At 34.4% G+C, this 23,756-nt stretch overlaps 1 protein-coding gene across 6 annotated transcripts in view; it reads right to left on the bottom strand.

Moving 5' to 3' along the window:
- Window positions 1-1,005: 1,005 nt before the first annotated feature.
- PIR121 (transcription activator) overlaps window positions 1,006-23,756 on the bottom strand; it is a 72,688-nt gene continuing 49,937 nt past the window's right edge. For 4 of the 6 annotated variants that reach the window (XM_088124950.1, XM_088124952.1, XM_088124951.1 and 1 more), the window contains 14 exons: window positions 22,524-22,600; window positions 21,256-21,426; window positions 20,995-21,071; window positions 20,816-20,918; window positions 20,345-20,464; window positions 20,085-20,228; window positions 18,136-18,285; window positions 17,780-17,923; window positions 7,708-7,795; window positions 5,482-5,609; window positions 4,907-5,111; window positions 4,271-4,443; window positions 2,903-3,109; window positions 1,006-1,430 (listed from right to left, as the gene is read on the bottom strand). In XM_088124950.1, coding sequence (XP_087981076.1) covers window positions 1,230-1,430; window positions 2,903-3,109; window positions 4,271-4,443; window positions 4,907-5,111; window positions 5,482-5,609; window positions 7,708-7,795; window positions 17,780-17,923; window positions 18,136-18,285; window positions 20,085-20,228; window positions 20,345-20,464; window positions 20,816-20,918; window positions 20,995-21,071; window positions 21,256-21,426; window positions 22,524-22,600 — 1,988 coding nt within the window. In that variant the 3' untranslated portion in view covers window positions 1,006-1,229. Of the gene's footprint in view, window positions 1,431-2,902; window positions 3,110-4,270; window positions 4,444-4,906; window positions 5,112-5,481; window positions 5,610-7,707; window positions 7,796-8,438; window positions 8,643-14,285; window positions 14,410-17,779; window positions 17,924-18,135; window positions 18,286-20,084; window positions 20,229-20,344; window positions 20,465-20,815; window positions 20,919-20,994; window positions 21,072-21,255; window positions 21,427-22,523; window positions 22,601-23,756 lie in introns of those variants that run through there. The other 2 variants (XR_015791345.1, XM_088124954.1) reach the window with 2 other exon arrangements.

The raw sequence follows: 23,756 nt of genomic DNA, 5'->3' as shown, positions 1-23,756 counted from the left end.
ATAATAAATAATGATTCTAAATTGACAATATTTTGTTTCTCTAATATTCTATTTGACAAAAAATGTTAGATTCAACTTTCATATGCACAAAATAAAACGCCTTATTTGTGCAATTCTTGAAGCATGGAATATGGAGAACTGCCTTTTCAATTGATTATGGAATCGCCTTAATAAAACAGCAATCTGGAGGAGATTCTCGCTGTCTGAATTTTGATTTGCTCCTTGAGCATAGATAATATAATTAGATAAATGTGTTATTCGAACTATAATTAGATTTAGATTAGGATATAGTTTATAATTAGATTTCATATTTGATAGCATAAATAGGTTATTAGGTTTACGTCTATGAATGTTACAACTTATACTTGGTTCTTGAAGATTGCAGTGTATACGATTGGTTGTTGGTGGATGTTGCAACGTCTACATGTTACAACCTCTACAACATTGGTTGGTGCATTCACGACATTGGTTGTTGGTTGCTGTAACATCGACATGTTTGCAACTTTTAAATCATTTTAATTGATGTAATTTTATTTTAATATTAAATAAATTGTTATAATAAAAAACATTTACTGACCAATGATATAGTAATAAAATAAATTAAAATTTATTACTATTTTAATTAAAAAAGATTATCACAATAGTATATATGTAATTGGCAAAAAAGAAAAAAAATGACATACTAGTTTATATATCTGTTGCAGATAATTTTAGTAAAGAACACCAAAATAATTTTGATTCCAAAAAAGTTTCTAGTAAAAGACATAAAAAACATAACATTCTCATTTGATTGATATTCTCATCCCGATTCTTGGTAAGTAAACATGACCTTATGAGTGGAGGATTATCGGTCTTTATGACAGTAACAAATGCATTATTCCACAAATTGACTAAGATAGTCCAAGCATAAATTAAGTGTAAATGATATTAATAAATATAAACTTTCCTCTATAAGCTCATAGTCGCGAGATTACGAAGTAAAATAAAAATAGACAATTTGAGAAGTTAGGAGACAAAAAGATTAATAGCAAGTAAAAATAGAAATATCTTGATTTCAAGGAGGCAATTAAAAGAAATCACGTATAGAAAAGAATCAATTTAAATTCCCTAAACACAAAAAAGCCAAGAAGAAATGGCTTAAACATCAGAATCAGCTATGCTGCACCGTCATTCACATTGACAATACAAAACTACTACCACAAAGAAAGAAGCAGGTTGTTGTAAAGGCATCAGTTGACAGCTCCCTTCTGGGGCAGCGTCTCGAACGCAGAGACGGTATTCTCGAATTTAATCCGATGAAGAGGCGCACCGCTCTGCTTGATGGCACAGGCAGTCTTGTCTTCAAGAGGACAACGCGCCTTCAGCATTGAGAATACATGGTTGTTCAGTCTTCTGGCCTTCTTCATGGCTTCTATTAAGGACTCCCAGCCCTGCATAAAGAAAGGTTTGTGAAGCCGAAAAATGGCATGGATTATGAAACCAACAATTGTCGTGTCCAAAGAAACAGTAGGTTTTCAAACAGGTATCGTCCGATAAGATTAGTTGAGAACCAAGTTTGTCTATACGAACATATGAAGATGCGATCGTATAACTTGGGGACATATGATTTGATGTTTAAATTTGGTTAGACTGCACAGAGGGACCTACTTCACTAGTGTGTTTGCACGAAATAATATGGACAAGAAATCCAGTAACAAAGTTCCATTTGAAGTTGTTTACATGTGAGTTCTAAGATTAACATTGATCAAGATAAGGATCTTCACTGTTTGCTTAAATCCATTTAAGATGGACCATATCAGGACAAAGTAGCCAATAATATATACATCTAGCCAAGTGCATAGCTCAAGAACGAGTTATAACTAGAGTATAACTTAATTGATTAAGGCATATATCATCGATCAAAAGATTCTAAGTTTCGAATCTCCACCCAAGAGTTGTTGAACTAAAAAAAAGGACAAGTTATATGTTATAGGGAAACTTAAGTTAAAGCTAGTAACTTGATAGAATAAAATTGGACAAGTTATATAAAATGCCATTAAACTATGCTGTTAAAGTTTCAATTTTACTCTTGAATCTTTTAATTTGTTACAAAAATAATTGTATTATTCTATTACTATTCTGCCCCCAAGAGGCAGCCCAGTTAGTAAGGAATTGGATCTTTTGGTCGTATTGGCTTAGAGGTCTCAAGTTCGAACCTTCCGACCAACATAATACCAAAAACCTTTAATGTCTCTCAGATCTGAGCCTTGGAGCGGGCGTGAGTGCCCTCGAGTATAGGAAAGCAAAGCTTCGACTCTCCGTTATTAGAAAAATAAAATAATAATTCTATTATTCTAAAATCTATGGATAATTTGGTTTCTATCCAAATCCAAGAATCCAATTATTCAATCTATTATTTAGTAAATATATGTATATATTTTTTTAATCGTTTCATTCGCGAGGGAGGAGTTCATTAGCAATTTCCATTATCATCAAAACTCTTAAAATGTTGGGGACAAAATCGAAACCAAATACAAAGCATATGGGCAAAACTAAAGCCAAATACATTATACAAAATGGCCTTAACGTATGCAGTTAGTTTTAATTTTACTTCAATCTTTCAATTTCGGATAGCTATTTTAATGAAGAATTGCTAACAAAGGGAACCCTTCAAACATTAAAAAAAAAATATTAATAAAATAAAAAATAAAAAATAAAAAATAAATTAAATTAAAATTAAAAGATTGGAGGTAGATTGAAACTTTTAAAACGTTAAAAGGCAAAATTGAAAACAACAATATAGGTTAAGGGGCATTTTGCATGATTTAGCCAATAAAACTTGACAATCTAGAATACTAATTTTCAGATTTAGCAGATGCATCTTGAAACGAAATTTCCAGATGAGAGTACTAAAATTCCAGACCTGCATATAATGGGAACTTTTATGTGCTTGCACAACTGTTCCAGCCTCTGCTTCTGCAATATTGAGGAGTTGGTATGAAAAATCAAACAGCTCAAAATGTAGCTGTTGCCCAAGCAGGTAGACAATTGTGCAGCCACCCCAAGCAACTGAATCACCAAGCAGTTCATGGTTGTTTGATGGTGACTGAGCACACTCTTCCAGGTAACCCTTCAATATGCAGTAAAATAATATCAGCAATAAATATTTAACGACCATTTAATTTTACTAGATAAGTGTAAAAGGAAAACTGAGAGTTTATGAAAGCTTAATTTCATTTATTTCTAAAATTAGAAAAGTGGGGAAGTTTGATAATTGTAACTGATTTACAGCTCTGAGCATCTAAATTTCTGCAGTAAGATATCTCTTTCTGTGGCATGCTTACAGCTCACAGTACATATCACAATTTACAAAAAACCAGAAATTCAGAACAAGATATAGAAGATTCATTAAAAATTACATTAAATGATCCATACTGTAAATGATGCTATGAGAAGATACCTATGTACCCATCACATCCTTGGTTTTTCTGCATTTGTGACAATTTAATTTATTTGGCAACTGTATTATTAATTCTTTTGTTTGAAAAATTTACATTTTGTTTACAATGTAATAAATTCCATATCACAAACAGTCCAGATACTTATGGTTTAATTAGTTCAAAATTTATTTTAGTTACATGTTATCGGATGAACTCTAATGAAACATTCAATATGAGTTTACAACGTTGAGTAAACATTGGATGAAAGCTAACCTAAAAATCTACCTCTATCATATTTAATCCACCTATCTATCTCACTGTATAGTCAACCATTAAAGTGTTTTTAAAATCGGAGGGCTAAACAAATGCGTTTGCTTTGTGTCTCTTTTTCATTAAGGCTTTTCATATATTCAATTTGTTCTAAAAAAAAAAAAGCATCAATGGAGGATTGTCATTCATAACTATATATTATACGTAATTTAAATTTATAACTATGTATACGAGATGAATAAAACCATACGCATTAACCACTTGCATTGCATTGCTTCCATTACTAGAGACATTAATTAGAAAGGAAATATTACATAAAATAACGTCATTGAATTTAAATCAATTATAGGATTTAAAAAGCATGACCCAATCTGATTAGAGTTTACATTTCTCCCTTGCTAATGCATTTGTTTTGTTTAGCAGAAAACCATGGAAAGACATTAGCTAGAAATTTAAAACACTCGGGTGAAAATGATTGAAAGGTGTCCAATGATCATGATGTAGTTAAAACAAAAAAAATATATATTCAGGGAAAAAAAACAAAGATACGAAGTATGGATGAAAAAGGGCGTAAGACTCACTATTTGAAGTCCACTGTATATCCTATAAAAATCTTTTGAAGTAGTGATGTCAATGAATCCAGTCTTGGGAGCAGCACTCCACTTGCTACAGTATTTATCCAGAGCAGCGCTTGTAAAAGCAAGCGCATATTCTAGAACACTTCCAGTATTCATGTTAGATTTGTACAGAAGATCTGCACAGGAAGATTCAAAATATTTTACAAATCAGGTCATTGAAACTAGAAAGAGAGGACAAACAGAAGAGTGGACGTCAAAAGTTGACTATTTTCCCTTCCCAAAACCACTTGTTTATTCAACATATTAATGTTTCCATCTTTCCCAATCCTTGATCACTGGACTTTCAAGTCTTGTCTTGAAAATTTCCAGTTATTCATCAATAGCCAGCAACATTTGGTATTTACATTCCAGTTTTAATTCTCTAGTTGTCCAATGTCACATGCACACAGGACACAAATCTAAAGACATGGATGATTAAATTACATGACTTAAAACTGCAACATATTAACTGCAAGCAGAATTAGAAATTGGAATGAAGGGCTAACAACTCCCACCCTCTCGAAAGTCGAAACCCGAATCATAAGCTTAATCAATAAAAACTAAAAAGAAATTGTTATACTGTGTGAAATAGTAGAAAACCTGCTGCTTCAGCCTGCTTTGACATGGTATAGTATGACATTGCATTAGGGTTTCCAGGATTTGAAACAATTGCACTTGTTGCCGACTTGAATAGGCTTACAATAGGGCTATCTCCATCTTGAGAATGCAATATTTGTCCATCAACACCTGGAATTATCCCTAACCAAGGTGCTGTTTGCACGAAATGGGTGATGTCTAACTCTCTCTGTTTTTGGAGCAAGAGTAGAAACTTTCAGTTCATCCATATCCAAATTCATACAGCGACCAATAATATGTTTGACCACCGAATAGAAAGATATTATTCCTTGTACTATATTTGCAAATATGGCAAAACCGTTTGCCACACATTACAATTCCCCTATAAAATAGTCTGTAGCTTTGAGTTTAAAGGCCAGTGAGATATAATACATTTTAAAAAAATAGGACTCTGAATTTGAAATAGTAATATTACTAAAGGCTAAAAATAAATCTTTATTTCAGAAATAGAAATTGGAGAAGTATAAATACTTTTGGATATTTTCAAAAAGAAAATAGAGGAAAATAGTTGCTGCAATATGAATGCTTCAAATACTAACCAGCACGATATCAAGAAGACTAATCAAATATAATACACTTCCAATCTCCTTTATTCCATGTAGGACCTCCAATCTGAGCTCCGACTTTGCTTCCCAGTTTAGACTTTCGTTGATCAATCTCATGCAACCTGAACTCCGTACATATAATGTCGCATCAGGACAATGACATCGATAAGGTTAGTTAAGGATGCATTAGAACCCTAATGTCGGGAGATGGGGGTAACTATGTAGTTTATGGCTTAAAGTTTGTTAATTGTTAGTCAATAATTTTAGTACCTGATTAGTTCGTTTTGTTGTTTTGTTTTAGTTGAAATAATAAATAATAGTTGGAAGTAAAAGAGCCAAAGAAAGTAAATGTGCTGATATCTATTTTGCTTCATTTAGAATTAAACACCGAGGAAATTCTTCTAAAGAAGCTCTCTTATTTAAAGCTTCAATCTTCGGTGTGCTTATTAAGCAAAATTGTGAAAATCAATGTCACCTCTTCTTTTCATGTCCATATGTTGCAAGCCGTTGCTCTTCCCTTACATAATGATGCAAATTGATTCTGTGGGGCGGTTTTATCTCCTTGTGGTTATCTTCTTTGGGTTAATGATGTCAAAGTGTTGATTTCAGAAATACAGTTTGAAAGGAAACAAAGGATTTTTTTAACATAATACTAAAGTTTGGATGGAAAGATTCAACATAACTATCTTCAAAGTCTCTCAATGGTGTTCTTTCTCTAATTTGTTTGCTCAATAATATTATAGTGATATTTGTATAAATTGTGATACATTTATTTTTCCTTACCAGGGTTTATGTTTATTTATATGTCTTTCATTCCCTTGGGAATTTGTTTACATTCAATATATTTGTATCTTTTTATTATTTTCAGTTAGAAAAAATAATAATAGAGGGATCAGCTCTTGTATATTCATGTAATAAAGCAATTACAGTGATAAATTTATACGGAAGAAGTTCTATACATTTTGTTCACACTTTGGTAAATATTTTAAAAGTTAATTACAAAAATAATTAAACATCCATTTTACAAAATAATTATTCAAAATTTAACTGAGAGTAGTAGTAAAAATAATTTATTCATTTCTTAAAATATAAGTAACTAATTTAACTAAAAAAATATTATTACATTTTTAATAAAACCTTAATGTATAATTTAATTTTTATATATTAAATGAATATATTAATTATCTAAGTTTTTTTATTACGAATTACAAACCCATCAAGTCATCTACTAAACATAGTCAAACCAAGGTTAACTAAACCCGGTTTTCTAAATCCATAGTTTTTCAAAAACATTTGAATAAACTTATATAACATTTTCTCTATTGTAAATTTCATGTTGGATAAATTTATATATACTCCTCACACTTAGGTAAATACTCCAAAAACATTTGCATGAATAACTAAATATTTATTTCACAAAATACATATTGAAAAATATTGCGTGGACAAATATACTAAAAATATTTTACTTATTCTTAAAATGGTACTAATTTAATAAAAAAAATAACATTTATAATATATTTTTAATTAAATAATTAATATATAACTTATATATTTTTATTACTAATACTAAGCCTACCAACTAATCACAATTTTAATCCACCCTGGTTTAACAAAGCACAATCTAAACATAGCCTTAACAAATCAAGCCTCAACCAACCTATTCTTATGCAAAATCCAAACATGGTCTTAACAAACAAAGATTTAACAAATCTAAACAAACAAACCTTTTCTTTAAAAGGAAACAAAACTTTTCAGTGATAGAAATGAAAAATTACAAGAGTACCAACAAATACATTGGAACAAAAAACTGAAAAATTACACAAACTCTGCACCCATGACCCTACAAGTTTGAAAGGACAAATCTAAAAAGCTAACATAAACTTTAAAAATGACTACAGCCTAAATTACAAAACTTGACAGCATCTATATACTGTAAACCATTCAAATTAATTAGGCGATTTGATGAATTCCAACAATTATTGAGTGTTCTACCCAATATACGAGTAATTTGCTTTATTTTTCTGACCATATTCCTAATACTTTGACAATAAAAATATAATAAATTTCTTTTTCTTCACTTATATGGCAATGCTTTAACTGTATAATAGCAATAAACCATAATGCAATTAAAAACATTCTAAAAATAAAGGGGAAAAGGATCAAACAATTCAAAGAAAAACCATAAACTCCTACATTTCCTTTATGGAAAGAATGTACCTGCTACACCTCCATCAAATGGTAGTAGTCCTATAGATCTAGGCAATGCTTCTTGCAATCCTGCTATCATCGGTTCAAGTATAGCAATCTGAAACACAATAACAGGGCTCATTAGGGCAAAGCTGTTTGTATACAAATCATCGACGGTAACAAATCAATTATCATGGTTCAATGGAGTTAAAAGCCATCGTTTCAGAATTATGGTCGGAACACAACCATAGAGTAAAAAGCTTCACAATGGTATTCTCCTTCTAATGTCTTTTCAAATTATAACTCCCTCCATATTTGTCTAAATTGGTAAGCTGTTAGGATCCCAAATACAAGAACCTAACGAGATAATCTATATTGCAATCTCAAACAGAAACTACAATATTGATAGCCTTTCGAGAGGGCTATCTCTCTCCCAAGAATTCTCTCAAGTTCCTCACAAAATACTATTCCCCAAGATACCCCTTCCCCTCCCTACTACCCTCTATTTATATCCAACACACCACTAAGTCCTAACTAATTACCATAATACGCCCACTAATAATATTTCAAAACTATCCCTATTAGGACTCTCACATTACCCCACCCTTCAAAGACACCTTGTCCCCAAGGTGTGCATACAAACACTAAACAAAATTCTCATACTCGCCCCCAAACCATATTAACAAAAGATGCAAAAGATGCCAACTGAAAACATAATCTTCAACAACATACCAATAACTAGGAATTGCCGTCGGAAAGTCGAAAGAAATCATCTTGAATGGTCCAAAAAGCTGGTTTTGTTGTTCCCAAGTTAGCCATGCACAAAAGTATCCCTTTACCCTTCAAGGTCAACCATCGCACCCAACTCTCTATTTTCCCAAGTAAGAATCTGCCAAAGTAGTGTCTCAATCCTATCTCAGTGATTTTCGGCTTGAGATGTCCCCACTCCCAATTCTTGATGATACCTATTAGAGTATATATTTTATATTCTTGTATTAATATGTATTAATTTGTCCTTTACCTTCTCCGTATAGGATTAGGTCAACCTTGTCTATTTGTCTATATATATAGACTTTAATAATGAGAATAGATTACATTGGATTCTCTCGAACCTTAGTTTCTACATGGTATTAGAGCCCTAGGTCTTTTCTAAAATTTTTGAGCTTAGGATTTTGTGCCCATTAGGGTTTTGTTTATTAGCGTCCAACTCAACTCACTACTACCGCCGCTACCGCCGCCACCGTCGCCCATCACCGCTGCCGCCGTTGCCCGCTGCCACTGTCGCCCACTGCCGCTGCCGCCGTCGCCAACGCTACCGTTTGTGGGTTTCCGTTTGCTGATTCGAGGGTTTATATTCGTGATTTGTGACGTGGTTCCTGTCCCGCCATCGTTCGCGCTTTCGTCACCGCCAGTCGCAGCCCCGTTGCCGTCACCGTGCGCTTCCGTCATCACTAGTCGCCGCCCGTCGTCTTCGCCGTGCACATCCGTCGCCGTCAGTCCGATTTTGCCCTTCTGATTGTCGTGGGTTTTAGGGTTTCTGGTTTTAGAAAACACACGGTCCGGTTCAAGAGGTTCGGTTCAGCCGGTTTTGCTTAAACGGTCCGGTTCATCTAGGTTGGTTCAAACGGTCCGGTTCAAGCCGGTTTGGTTTAAGAGATCCGGTTCAAGCAGTTTGGTTCATCTGTTTTGTTTGGTTCTGTTCTGGTGGTTTGTTTTGATTTTGTTGTTTTGTTCAAATAAGTTCATTTGTTATGGCTGAGAACAAATCAATCGTCACATCTGAGGTTATCCCAATGATATCGAAAATCACAGAACATAAGTTTAATGGATCAAACTATTTTTCATGGAAAGTCAATGTTCGTCTTTTTCTGTGGAGTTTTGATATGGACGATCACATAATTGAAGATCCTCCTAAAGATGAGAGTAAGAAAGCTTGGTTGTGGGATGATGCTCGCTAGTTCTGCAGATCAAGAATTCGATCGAGGGTGACATTATTGGCTTGGTCAATGAGTGTGAGTATGTTAAAGAGTTGCTTAAATACTTAAAGTTCCTTTATTCTGGAAAAATGAGTGTGAGTATGTTAAAGAGTTGCTTAAATACTTAAAGTTCCTTTATTCTGGAAAAGGAAATGTTGGTAGAATATTTGAAATTTGCAAGCGCTTCTACCAACCTGAGTTTGGTGACCAATCGCTTACAAATTACTTTATGGAACACAAAAGAATTTATGCAGAGTTTAATGCATTACTCCCAGATAGTAATGATGCAAAAGTTCGACTTGCCCAACGCAAACAACTAGCAGTTATAAGTTTTCTTTTTGGTCTTCCACCTAGATTTGATGTGGCCAAAGACCAATTACTCTCTGGTTCGGAAATTCCAGCTTTAGAGGAGGCATACACTCAAGTACTTCGCATTGAAAAGTCACAACCCGTCTTGTCATCTCAGTCTAATAGTGCTTTGGTTGGACGTAGTACAAATGCAAACCGAGGTTATACCTACCAAGGGAATTCCACGACTTCGAATGCTCAACGTTGGAATTCTAGTGCTCCAAGATCAAATTCAAAAGATATGACATATGTGTAATTATTGTCATAAGCTTGGTCATACAAAGCGAGAATGTAGAAAGCTGTTGAATAAAGGTCAGAAAACACAGTCTGCACATGCAGCATCTACTCCTGATAGTGCCGGCAAGTTAGTTACAATTCCTGCGGAAGAGTTTGCTAAGGTCCAACCGTATCAAGAGTCATTGAAAGCATCGTCCTCTAATCCGATTACCGCCATCACTGAGTCAGGTAACACCAATAAATGTCTTATTTCCTCTGCGTCAAAATGGGTCATTGACTCTGGTGCGACAAATCATATTTCAAGTAACCCTAACTTATTTGCCAATTTCTCCCCATCTGCATCTTTGCCTGATGTTACCATAGCAGATGACACTTTCTTGGCTCTGGCACAATTCATCATTCGAAATCTCTTTCATTGACATCTGTCTTAAGTTTACCAAAATTTTCCTTTAATTTGGTCTCTGTTAGTAAACTCACTCGTGATCTTAATTGTTGTGTCTTATTCTTCCTTGGTTATTGCTTATTTCAGGATCTTACGACGAAGAAGATTGCACATGGGACATTGTAGAGTTACCAAGAGAGAAGAAAATGGTGGGATGTAAATGGGTTTTCACTATAAAATACAATGCTGACGGTAGCATTGAGAGATACAAAGCAAGGTTGGTAGCTAAAGGCTTTACTCAAACCTATGGGATTGATTATCAAGAAACATTTGCCCCCGTTGCTAAGATTAACTCTATTAGAGTCCTTTTATCTATTGCTATTAATTTAGATTGGTCGCTTCACCAATTGGATGTCAAGAATGCCCTTCTGAACGAAGATCTTGAAGAAGAGGTATTTATAGATCTACCCCCTGGTTTTGAAATTGATATTGGGAATAACAAAGTATGCAAATTAAAGAAATCTCTCTATGGTTTAAAACAGTTCCCTAGAACATGGTTTGAATGTTTTGAGAAAGCAGTCACTAGCTATGGATTTTGTTAATAATAAGAAAAGAAAATAATTCTTCATTTATTACTCCAAATGATTGATACAAGGCTATATAAATAGCAGTCACAAAGAAGTAACTAAAAAGAAATTCTTGCCTATTAGGATAAGAAAATACTTACCTATTAGAACAATAAAAGCCTAACCTAAATAAAATAGGAAACCTTTAAAATAAAATAAACTATAATTTAACACTCTCCCTCAAGCTGGTGAATGAATATTTTCCATTCCCAGCTTGTTAACCAAATGCTCAAAGTTATTGTTGTTCAATCCTTTTGTAAGAATATCTGCTATTTGATTGTTTGTTGGTACAAATGGAGTACATATGAGGCCGCTATCTAACTTCTCTTTTATGAAGTGTCTATCAACTTCAACATGCTTGGTTCTGTCATGTTGAACTGGATTATGTGCAATACTGATGGCAGACTTGTTATCACAATAAAGTTTCATAGGCCCTTCCCATGGAATCTTCAAATCTTCTAAAATAATTTTTATCCACAGTAATTCACAGATGCCCAATGCCATTGCTCTAAATTCCGCTTCTGAACTTGATCTTGCAACTACATTTTGTTTTTTACTTCTCCATTTCACTAAGTTCCCACTAAAGAAAGTACAATAGCTAGAAGTGGATTTTCTATCGTCTATCGATCCTGCATAATCTGCATCTATATAAACTTCTAAATTGAGTTTCTCGCCTTTCTTAAACAACAATCCTCTCCCAATGGAGTTCTTTAAATAGTGGAGTATTCGGTACACAGCTTGAAGATGAATTTCTTTTGGACTATGCATAAATTGGCTTACCACTCCTACAGCATCCACAATATCTGGTCTCGTATGAGAAAGATATATTAATTTTCCAACTAACCTCTGGTAAGTTTCCTTATTTACTGGAGAACTCTCTTCAGATGCACATAATCTATGGTTTTGATCAATCGGCGTTCCTATTGGTCTGCTGCCAAGCTTTCCTGTTTCAAAAAGTAAGTCAATCACATATTTCTGTTGTGATAAGAATATGCCTTGTTTAGAATAGGCTACTTCTATCCCAAGAAAATATTTCAGTCTTCCCAATTCTTTAACTTCAAACTCTTGGATTAAATAATTTCTCAGTTTCTCTTGCTCATTATTATCATTGCCAGTAACGATAATATCGTCCACATAAACAATCAATGCTGTTACTCCCCCTGTAGCAGAATGTTTTATAAACAATGTATGATCTCCTTGACTTTGTTTATAGTCCATCTTCCTCATGACTTGAGAAAATCTACCAAACCATGCCCTAGGAGATTGCTTTAATCCATACAACGCCTTTTTTAATTTACAAACTTTATTTCCTGCTTGCTGATATCCAGGTGGAATCTCCATATAATTTCTTCTTCAAGATCACCATGTAGAAAAACATTTTTTACATCATATTGTAACATGTCCCATCCATGATTTACAGCAAGAGATAGCAGTATTCGTACTGTGTTCATCTTGACAACAGACGCAAAGGTTTCAAGGTAATCAACTCCATATGTTTGAGTATATCCCTTAGCAACCAACCGTGCTTTGTACCTCTCGAGTGTTCCATCTGCTTTATACTTTACAGTATATATCCATCGACATCCTACAGCTTTCTTATCTTTAGGCATAGTAACCAATTCCCATGTTTTATTTTTTTCTCAAGCTTACATTTCAAGATTCATTGCTTGCCTCCATTCTTCATGTTGTATTGCCTCCATATATGTTTTTGGAATATTTATCTGAGTAAGGTTAACCATAAAACTTTTGTACTGACTTGAGAGTTTGTCATATGATACAAAGTGAGACAATAGATACTGAGTACAAGTCTGTTTTCCCTTTCTTAAAGCAATCGGCAAATCCAGGTCTGACTCATCATTAGCAGATATCGTAATGTCTGACTCATCATTAGTAGATACTATAATGTCTGATTCATCATTGATTATTTTCTCGTCAATTTCAGTTACAGGGATATGTTCAGACTCTTGGACGTGCTTATCTTTTTCAGTGTTCCTTCTTGAATAAACCTGTAATGGTGTAGTAGTAGAAGGGTTAGATGGTCCTGGTAAGGTGTCTAAGGGTGGTGGTAAAGGATTTGATATAGGAAATGTGAGGTTGGGAATGGGCAAATCCTTATCTTCCAATAATAGTTCCTCCCCCTGAAGATAAGGTGAGGTAAAGAAGCTGGTGTCTTCATAAAAGGTAACATCAGCAAAGATGAAGAACCTTTTTGAAGGAGGACGATAGCATTTATATCCCTTTTGAGTGTTCGAGTATCCGACAAAAATACACTTGAGTGCTCGTGGATCAAGTTTACCTCGCTGATGACTGTGAACATGAACAAAGGCTACACAACCAAATACTCGAGGAGTCAAGTTATTTGTTGTTCGAAAATCAAGATAATATTTTGATAGGATATTCATAGGAGTTCTATGGTCTAGAGTAGCAGATGGTAACCGATTGATTAAATAAGTGGATGTTAACACAGCTTCCCCCCAGAAAGATTTAGGAACATTTCTTTGAAAAAGAATGGCACGTGTCACAGAAAGGATGTGACCAATTTTTCTTTCGGCCATTCCATTCTGTTGAGGAGTGTCCACACAAGACGACTCATGGATGACTCCATGTTTTTGAAAGAAGGATGTTAAGTTTTGATTGAAGTAATCTCGAGCATTGTCAGAACGGAATCGTTTGGGTTTGATTCCGAATTGGTTTTCTATCATATGAAAGAATGTTTGAATGGTAGAACCAACATCAGATTTTTGTTTTAAAAGATAAACCCATGAGACTCGAGTACAGTCATCAATGAACACAATAAACCAACGAAATTTGGAAACATTTGGAACATTGGAGGGACCCCACACATCAGTATGAATAAGAGAGAAGGGAACAAATATTCGTTTATTATTACTAGGGAACGATACATGCTTGTGTTTAGCGAATTCACAAACTTCACATTAAATTGACTCAGATTATGATTTTGGAATAAATCGGGAAACAATATTTTAAGAGTTCGAAATGAAGGATGTCCTAGTCTATAATGATTCAACAAAAGCTTACTTGAAGGATGATGAGTTTGTGAGGTGAAAGAGACTGGAACACTAGTCTGACTGACAAGTTCATTAAGATAAGAAAGTCCATCTTTTTCATTAGCAAGTCCAATAATCTTCCCATTGCCCTGGTCCTGTAAAATATAAGAAGAATCAGGAAAAGTTACTCTGCAACCTAAATCTTTGATCAAATTCTTTACCGATATCAAATTATCAGTTAAACGTTGTATATGAAGCACATTCTTCAAAGTAATGTTTGAATTTATCTTGATGTCTCCTTGACCGGCTACTATTACCAAGGTACCATCTGCTGTAGAAATTTTCTTATTGCTCGGACAAATACTATAAGAGATAAAATGACAGCTACTATTCGTCATATGGTCTATTGCACCAGAATCAATAATCCAGGTACAAAGTTTGGGCTAGGAACTTGTACTCGTCAAAGTTACCAAACCTGTACCTTGACTAGGAGCATTATCCAAAGTTTTAAGAAGCTCCTTAATTGTTTGATCTCATTTATGTCCAAGTGTTTTGTAATTTTGGACGACTGTGACATTGATACCAAGACTAAACTGCAACTCAAAAATGGAGATCCAAAACTGAAAAATCAGTACTGTACCGAACCGAAAGAGGGCTGAACCGAATAAAAAACAGTTGAATCGAACCAAAATATTCCAAACTAAACCAAATCTGACTGAAACGAACTGAAACCGGTCGAAACGATCCGACAATGAACTGAATCGGACTGAAAAACGCTGAACCAGTCCAACAATGATTTGAACCGAGCCTAAAGGAGCCGAACTGGCTGGACCGAATCAAGTGAACCGAACCAGTTGAACCAGACTATCTGAACCGAACTGGACGAATCGGGTTGACTGGACTGGACGTAGCAGCAAGGACGACGGCGGCAACGGCGGCGGCGACGAACAACAGCGGTGACGGTGACCGTTGTCAGTGACGAAGGACGACGAAACCCACGAACAACACTCGAAAAACAGCAGCGCTGGCGAATCAGCAAACGGCGCCGGCGCTGGTGGCGGTGGCCGGCGGCGGTCGGCGATGGTCAACGGTGGCCGGAGGTGGTCTGCGGCGGTTGGCAGTGGCCGTGAGTTGAGCGGCGGCAGTAATGAACAAAATCTTAATGGACAAAAACCCTAATGGGCATCAAAACCCTAATGAGCACAAAACCCTAATGGGCACAAAAACTAAGTTAAAAAAAAAATTTTAGAAGAAAGCTAGAGCTCTGATACCATGTTAATAATAAGAAAAGAAAATAATTCTTCCGTTATTACTCCAAATGATTGATACAAGGCTATATAAATAGCAGTCACAAAGAAAAAACTAAAAAGAAATTCTTGCCTATTAGGATAAGGAAATACTTACCTATTAGAACAATAAAACCCTAACCTAAATAAAATAGGAAACCTTTAAAATAAAATAAACTATAATTTAACAGATTCCTTCAAAACCAAGCAGATCACACTATTTTTTATAAGTGCAATGGTAATGACAAAAAAGTTGTTTTGATTGTTTATGTTGATGATATTATCCTCACAGGCAATGATGTAGGGTGGATTGGCCTCTATGAAGAAAAGACTTGCTAGTAAATTTCAAATTAAAGATTTGAAAACTTTGAAATATTTCCTAGGGGTGGAATTGCTAGATCAAAAAAGGGAATCATTGTTAATCAAAGGAAATACATTATTGATTTACTTGAAGAGACATGTTTACTTAGGTGCAGGATAGCTGAAACTCCTATTGAATTGAATTTGAAGTTGCAAGCGGCAAAAGATGAACAAGTTAAAGATAAGGAGAAATATCAGAGACTTGTGGGTAGACTCATTTATTTGTCTCACACACGTCTTGATATTGCCTTTACTGTGAGTTTGGTAAGACAATTCATGCATTCTGCTGGTGTAGTTCACTTTGAAGCTGTTCACAGAATTTTAAGGTATCTAAAAGGAACTCCAGGCAAAGGTATACTATTTAGAAAGCATGGCCATTTGCAAGTTGAAGTTTATACTGATGCCGATTGGGCGAGTAGTACTGTTGATAGACGATCCACATCTGGTTACTGTTCCTTTGTAGGAGGTAACTTAGTTACCTGGCGTAGTAAAAAAACTAGTGGCAAGAAGTAGATCCATCAATGCACACTATCCATCTGTCTACAATTATCAATGTCAATGGGGTATATTACTTATTTCTTTATGTCTCAGACCAGAAGCTGGAAACATAGAGTCTCTGCCTCAACGGATCTCCGACAACTCAACCTCGACTCCTGAACGGTGGCTTAAGGAAGCAAGGAGGCTCGTGGAATATAGTAACATAATGCGACAGATAGCTAGACATACAACAGGAAAACTAAACTAAGAAGATGGATAGACGGTTGTGAGAAGAGATAACTACTCTACTGATGCTGCTATACAGACCACAAGAACAACAGCTACTGCACTACGCTCATTCCTAATCAATTTGTACCATACCAACATGCAAGGAGGATGTATAGCTGATTGACTTAGAATACCAAAAAAAGTTAGGACTTCAAAGCTTTGCTGAAGTAGAGTTTAGGGCGTTAGCTCATTGTATTTGTGAAGGTATATGGATAAAAAGGCTACTAAAAGAATTGAAGTTTACTTGGGAGGCACCTATTCATGTTTATTGTGACAACAAGACTGCAATTTCCATTACTCACAATCCAGTTTTACATGATAGGACAAAATATATTGAGGTTGACAAACACTTCATTAAGGAGAAGATCACTACAGGGGTAATATGTACTGCCTACTTGCCGACAACGGAGCAAATCGCTGATGCGTTGACTAAAGGCCTTCCAAAATTGCAATTCGATAAGTTGATTGACAAGCTGGCAGTGGAAGATATCTTCAAACCAGCTTGAGGGGAAGTGTTGGTTTTATGTCGTTTTTTTAGTAAATAATTATTGAAAATGTTTATTAGTTGCTTCTCTTTTTTATTATTTGTAATTAGTATATTATTGTACTAGATTCCTTATTTAGATTTGTCTCTGACCTCTACTTAAAAGAGGCTTTAGGGTTTTACTATTCAATAAGAGAAATTATTATTTTTCTCCCAAAATTGAGATCTTTGTAGTCACTTTTTTGGTTTTTAGTTGGTATTTTGATGATTTATTACTTCTACAAGATGTGGCTTTTTTTTGTCGTCATCTTTTTTATGCTGGGTTGGGGTCTGTATTTTTAACGTTGGCAACTTTTCAATTCTCCATTAAAAAACATTCTTTAATAATAATAATAATAATAATTATCAAATAAATAAAATAAAAAATTATAGTGTTATTATATGCATCTACATTCAATTATGACCATTCGTTCGTTGGAGACATTTTTCAACATGCTATGTGAATTGTATGAGCATGTGTGTGCGCATGTATCTCTATCTATATATGTGCATGCATAGAATAACGTGTTTACATTGTATGAATATTAATAAGTGTATTCCATGGAAGGATATATTCAATTCATACTATACCTTATTTGATATATGATCCAGAAGTGCTCGAATAAGCCATGGTAAGGATCTAGATCCTAGAAGTCTCGCAATGGAAAACATGTGAGTCATCCCAAAGAATCCACTGTGCAACCGTGCAAAACTTTGATGAGCAGAATTGAAGTCCTAACATGGTGGGAAATAATTGAAAGCATAAATACAATTGGAAATTTTCTTGCGAATACAAAAATATCAAACAAGATTAAAGAGCCGAATCCAAATATGAAATACTTTATTAACGACTCAAGTAGATAACAACGGTTATACTTAAAATAAACTACCAATATGGTCTTATATGTAAGTGAGTTGGAATACTTTGACTATAATAATTAACGTACTTGAGTACCATAGTAGAAGTTAGGCTTGGCATGTGGAACTGATGGTTTCTGAACTGGAACAGGAGGAACTTTCGACGATCTTACGAATCGCTGAGTAGTATTGCATAGGATAAAGTTCGGCAAGAAGTCATTCTGCATCTCTGACCAAATCTAACATGATAAATTACATGAAAATTAAAATGGATGAAGAAAAACAAGTGAAAATCTCAATACCATAACAAGGTTCGTGCTGTATAACAGAAATTATTGCACGGACAAAAGGCAAGAGTACACTATTCATTAGTTTTTCTTATCATTAAAGCTATAAAGTAAGATTTTCAATTAAATAAAATATTAATTTTGAAAAAAAAAAAATTAACTGATGCTGATAAAGGATAAATTTTATATTTCTATTCTGCCCTTTATTTTTTATTCAAATATAGTTTTTCTTTTCCTTTATTTTTCTAAAATTGAAACAATGTTTTAAAAATCGTTAGGCGGGTTTGAGGCTTTTTCTCATGAAGAAGCGAGGCGTAAGCCGTGAGGCGGTGTGAGGCATAAGCCTCATTTTAAATAGGAAAAAAGTAAAAAAAATGATAGGAATGTAAAATCTTGTATTATTAATATGATAGTGTTCATATAGAAGTATGAAATACATCACTTAGAACTAAAAAAGTAATTCTCAAAAATTTGTAAAATAAAAAGGAATATCGAAAATATTAAAAAACAAAAAGGAAAAACATGGAGAAAAGAAAAATTAGAAAAAACACATGAAAAAACACATCAATTACTTTTATTAGAAGTTAGAACGGAAAACATTACTTAACCAAAATTAAAAAACTTGTAAAATATTTTGATGTAATAATTGTTGAAAATTTTGTAATCCATATAACAGTAGAAATAAGGTGGGCTGGCAGTAGTATCACATAAAAGAAAGAGAAAACAAAACAGACAAAAAAAAAAAATGGTTGCTTTCCACCACCGTAAAACAAGCCAGTAGCACAAAGGAAAAGAAAGTTGAGCAATAAATGAGTCAAATACTGCCAAAAGCCACCACATGAAGTTTTTTTTGTATAATTCCCCCATTGGAGCTTAAGGCTTACGCTTTTCAAGCCTCAGAGGCGTAAGCAAAGAGGCTTACGCCTCCATCTTTAGAGGCGAAAGCCTCATTTTATGTGGCACCGGCGTAAGCCTTGAGGCACCTCAAGTCCGCCACGCCTTAGGCGTGCCTCAAGGCTTACGCCTCAAACGATTTTTAAAACATTGAATTGAAAGATTTTTATTTTTATTTTTTAAGACTAAAAATAATTAATTTGATAGAGGTAAAGAAATATTACAACTTACTTCTAAAAATTTTCATCTCCAAAACTTGGACAAGCATTTTGGTTTTCTAATAAAGTACACTATACTTTCCAATTTTTTTGAAAGTATGTAACAATACGTATGTTAATCCTTTAAAAACCTTTTGGTTTTTCTATACTAAAAGGCAGTTAAAGGGGAAGAAATTTGTGATTTTTCTTCTTGCACCTCCCTTAATAATTTCATCTTAATTTTAAGTTCTAACAGTTGTTCTAAATATTTGATTTTTTAATCATATTTTAATCACATTACATACTAGTCTCTACTCTTCCCAATATCCCTTCTTTGTAACTAGTCTTCCTTCCTATTTACGTGTTCTACCTCTTCTCCTCTCTCCTCCCTAGTTAGATTTTCTAGTAGAATATCGTGTTATTAGATATTTTTCCTTAGGTGGCTTTCTTCCTCCTTATTAGAAGGCCCGGGTTTGTACGATTATAAATACAGTAACGTGAATAAAGATCATTGCTCACAGAAAAACATAAAATATATTTAATTATAGAACCCTGACTTCTTACTATACACTAAGTACTTAGTCTCCTAGGTGTAGAGCATCTCGAGAAAAGAATGTGAAGACCTTGCTGAAAATGTAGAAGGGAAGAAAGATTTGTAACCTGGGAAGCCAATCGACCAGAGAATGACACAAGAGAGAGGTTTTCTTGCATCTCATTTAGCATGAGACTAAATGAGTCTATTGAAAGATCCTTGGACAGAAATTCGTGGGCCGCTTTCAAGACATCCATCAGCTTTTCTAGTTCCTAAAACATATTGATTTACTTTCATTGTGTTACAAAAAAAAAATATATATATATATATATATATATATAAAAAGAACGTATTAATTGAATCACGACCAAGCAAAGAAACTACTTACCACTATGCCACAAAGATCTTCAGACTCAAACCGATCAAATAAAAACTCAAGATTCTCTCGAAAAATTCTGTTCATTCGTTGAGCAATCAGGCTTCTTAAATCAATGGTCCTCCCAAGTAACTGTTAACATAAAAATTTGGACATAGGAAAAAAAGTGGATAAATAAAAAAGCCTATACTAGGTTTACTGAGTTCAATAAATAGACGGTTTTTTGTTCATACACGATAAACCAACTATTAGTTGAGAATAAATATCCAAGTTCATATTGATCATGTAGTACAAGCTCTGTACACTGATTCATTAAAAAGGATAACATTGTTAACCAATGATGAAATATACATGCAAGTACTTATATATATGTATATGGGGAAAGTAATTTCCCACATGAATGGCTTAATCAGAGGACAGTAAGAAGTGAAACGGAAAAAGTTATCCTAGATCAGTAAGCTATAAACAGAAAGCATAGTTTACCTGGACTCTAGTGATCTTTAGAAGGGCATTAAATCTCATAGGCTGGACAGAATATTTTTCACCATTGTCTATGGCAAATAGGAAAGACGAGTCGAGCATCTCGCTGTAATGTTTGGTTAGAGCACCATGTTAATGTTCATTCACAGAACAAGTATCTAATCACAAAGAGCAGTGCGTACCTCGCAGCCCAACTCTTGTAATGTGTAAAAATTGAATCACATAGTTTTGAGACAAATATATCAAAACAATGGTCAACCTGAGACAGAGCAAAAGGTGATATAAGGTAGTAAAAGTAATGAAATAACAGATAGATCAAAAGCATAAATAATAAACAAGGCATACTACAGGAGGCTATGAAAATAATGGTGTCTCGGATGCTTAAATAGTCTTTACTTCAATGCAAAGTAAACTCAGAAATTGAATTTTAAGAGAGAAAAAACCTCAGCTTCAATTTCATCATAGAGAAAACGTTGTTTCAAAGTAACCAAAGCATGTTGAGCTGAATCATTGTAAATGTCAAGTGGAAATAGAACACTCTCATAAAGGCCTGCATTCTGTGACTCAAGGACATAATCCACCAGCATCCAGGGAAGGGAGCATTCAATAGGAAACTGCAAGCAGAAAAGAGAGATTCTTAATGTAGCAGAGTTCTAAGAACATTTTCAGAAGCAAATAATGAAAAAATCAGACAGCATTTATTGAAATAGAGGAGAGAAAAAAATAATAAAAAGAGGAAAAATCAATTATTGTACCCTACAATGGAAGGAGTTCACAATTTCAAGAGGCTTGTAAAACATTATGGAGATACAAAAAATGAACCAGTAGTATACAAAATACGAAGATCTAGGATATCATGAAAGTTGGAGGTCTCAGAACACAGTTCTTAGATACAAATGACTTAAATATGCTAAAATCTGCATGAATGCATACAACCAACTGAGATTGTTTCCATCTAAGAAGCACGGACGCTTCATTTTGGGTAACATGTCCGTGTTGGACATGTGTCGGACAGTTCGACACTCCGACACTTATCGGACATGTGTCAGAAGTTTAATAGACGCGTGTCACACACTACTTGTAAAAAGTGAATAAAATTCGACCGTTGTTAGGCTCATGTCGAACACTTGTTAAGCATCAGAAATAAACATAAATAGTAGTATATGACAAAATATAAATGGTAGTATATGACAAAATAATAAACTTTGAGGGTAAAATATATCAAACTAATTCTTTTATACATGAAAATGCACAAGCTTATTGACTTTGAATTTCCTTCCTAAAAACTGTATATTTTAATAAACGTGTCATTGCCGTGTCCATGTCCTAGATTTTTAGAAAATAATGTGTCACCATGTCTACGTCGTGTCGTATCCGTGTCTGTCTCCGTGCTTCTTAGGTTTCCGTGATTCATCATGAAACTCATGAAGTTATCTTTGACATCATTGACAGTAGAATATTGCTATTAAATCAATAGTATGACTTTTTATTTAAAGCATAAATGATTAAAAAAAGAAAGAAAGAAAGAATAAATGAACCACGGTCATCACCTCCCTAAATCGAATCATAGGAGCTGAAAGCAAAGAATAGAATATTTCTATCTGATTTGAGATTTTCCCTAAAGTCATACTCACCACATACCATACATCTCAACAAACTGAATGTGCAAATTTATGTCAATAACATAGCTGACTGTAAATCATGAAACTACCTGAATAACACGAGATGTCTCTAAATAAAACTCTCTAAACCATAGGAATCCAAGATCCGTTAATGTTGCAACTGTCACTGCAAAAAAGTAGTAGCATTGTCAATGTGGATCATAGGAAATAGCTCATCAATGTTTCTATTACAAGACTTGCACAGTAGATAATTTTATTCAGTTCAGACATATGACTTTTTTTTTTTTTTTTTAACAAGAAACAACTTTTCATTGATATACGAAAAGAAGAAAAAGTTCAAGGATACAAACTCCTGGAGGAGTGAGAGAATGACATTGCAAAGGAATACGAAAGAGAAAATATTAGAGGCTCAACAAGGAGCATTACGGACAAAATAAGAACAATAACCACCAAAGACTAAGACATAAGTGATCAAAAAGCTTCAAAGACCAGTCTTGTAACAGAAAAGAAGTCGAAGTCCTTTGTAAATCAAAACTTGAACGCCAAAGGAGTTTAAAATCTACTTGGACAAAGAGGGAACCGTTCATTCTTTCAAATAATCTTTAATAATCAGAATCCTTTTTCGGGATGAGACATAAAGGTAAGCTTTTTTGATGTAGTTAAAATGTTAGTTTCCGTTTGTTGGTTAAGTTGTTAGGTTTTTAGTTTGCTTTATGAAGGTAACTTAGTTACTGTGTAGTTAATAGCCCAACAGCCTCTATAAATAGCTGCTGGTTTTCATTAATAAAGGATCATCATTTTCCTTCAAGAAAACTCCCCCTCTTGTGTGCATCAAGTTGGTATCAGAGCATCCCAATTTTCTGGGCTGTTATGGCGGGAAAGAAGTCCATCAACACCGGTGACTCTTCTCTCGTCAATAAAGAAATGGAGCAAGTATCCATTCTCTCGCCACGATCATCAACCGTACGCTTGCTGTCGGTTGAAGGAGAGGTGAAGGCCATCCAGCAGGACGTCAGCAAGATTAAACAGATCTTGGAGATTATTCGTGACAAGCTTGAAGCCATGGGTGTACAACAATCTTCGGTTAGAAACACCCCGCTGCAGCAAGAAAGAATGGATCAAGAAGTGGGGATGGAGGGTCATAGGACGATTTATCAGCAAGAAAGGCAAGCGGACCCACCAAGAAGACCACAAGCAGTCCGTTTAGGTCCAGGAAACCGCCAAGAACTATGCCTTTTTCATCAAGAAGTCAGCCGGAATCCTCTATTTCAACGACGAAATGAGATCAATTTTGATTCTTACAGCAATGAGGAAGAGGAGCT

Source organism: Momordica charantia, assembly GCF_013281855.1.
Source record: "Momordica charantia cultivar OHB3-1 chromosome 6 unlocalized genomic scaffold, Mcharantia_2.0 BLBB01000006.1, whole genome shotgun sequence".
Classification (NCBI taxonomy): domain Eukaryota; kingdom Viridiplantae; phylum Streptophyta; class Magnoliopsida; order Cucurbitales; family Cucurbitaceae; genus Momordica; species Momordica charantia.
The sequence above is the reverse complement of the archived record's forward strand: the minus strand, read 5'-3'. Positions and strand labels throughout refer to the sequence as shown.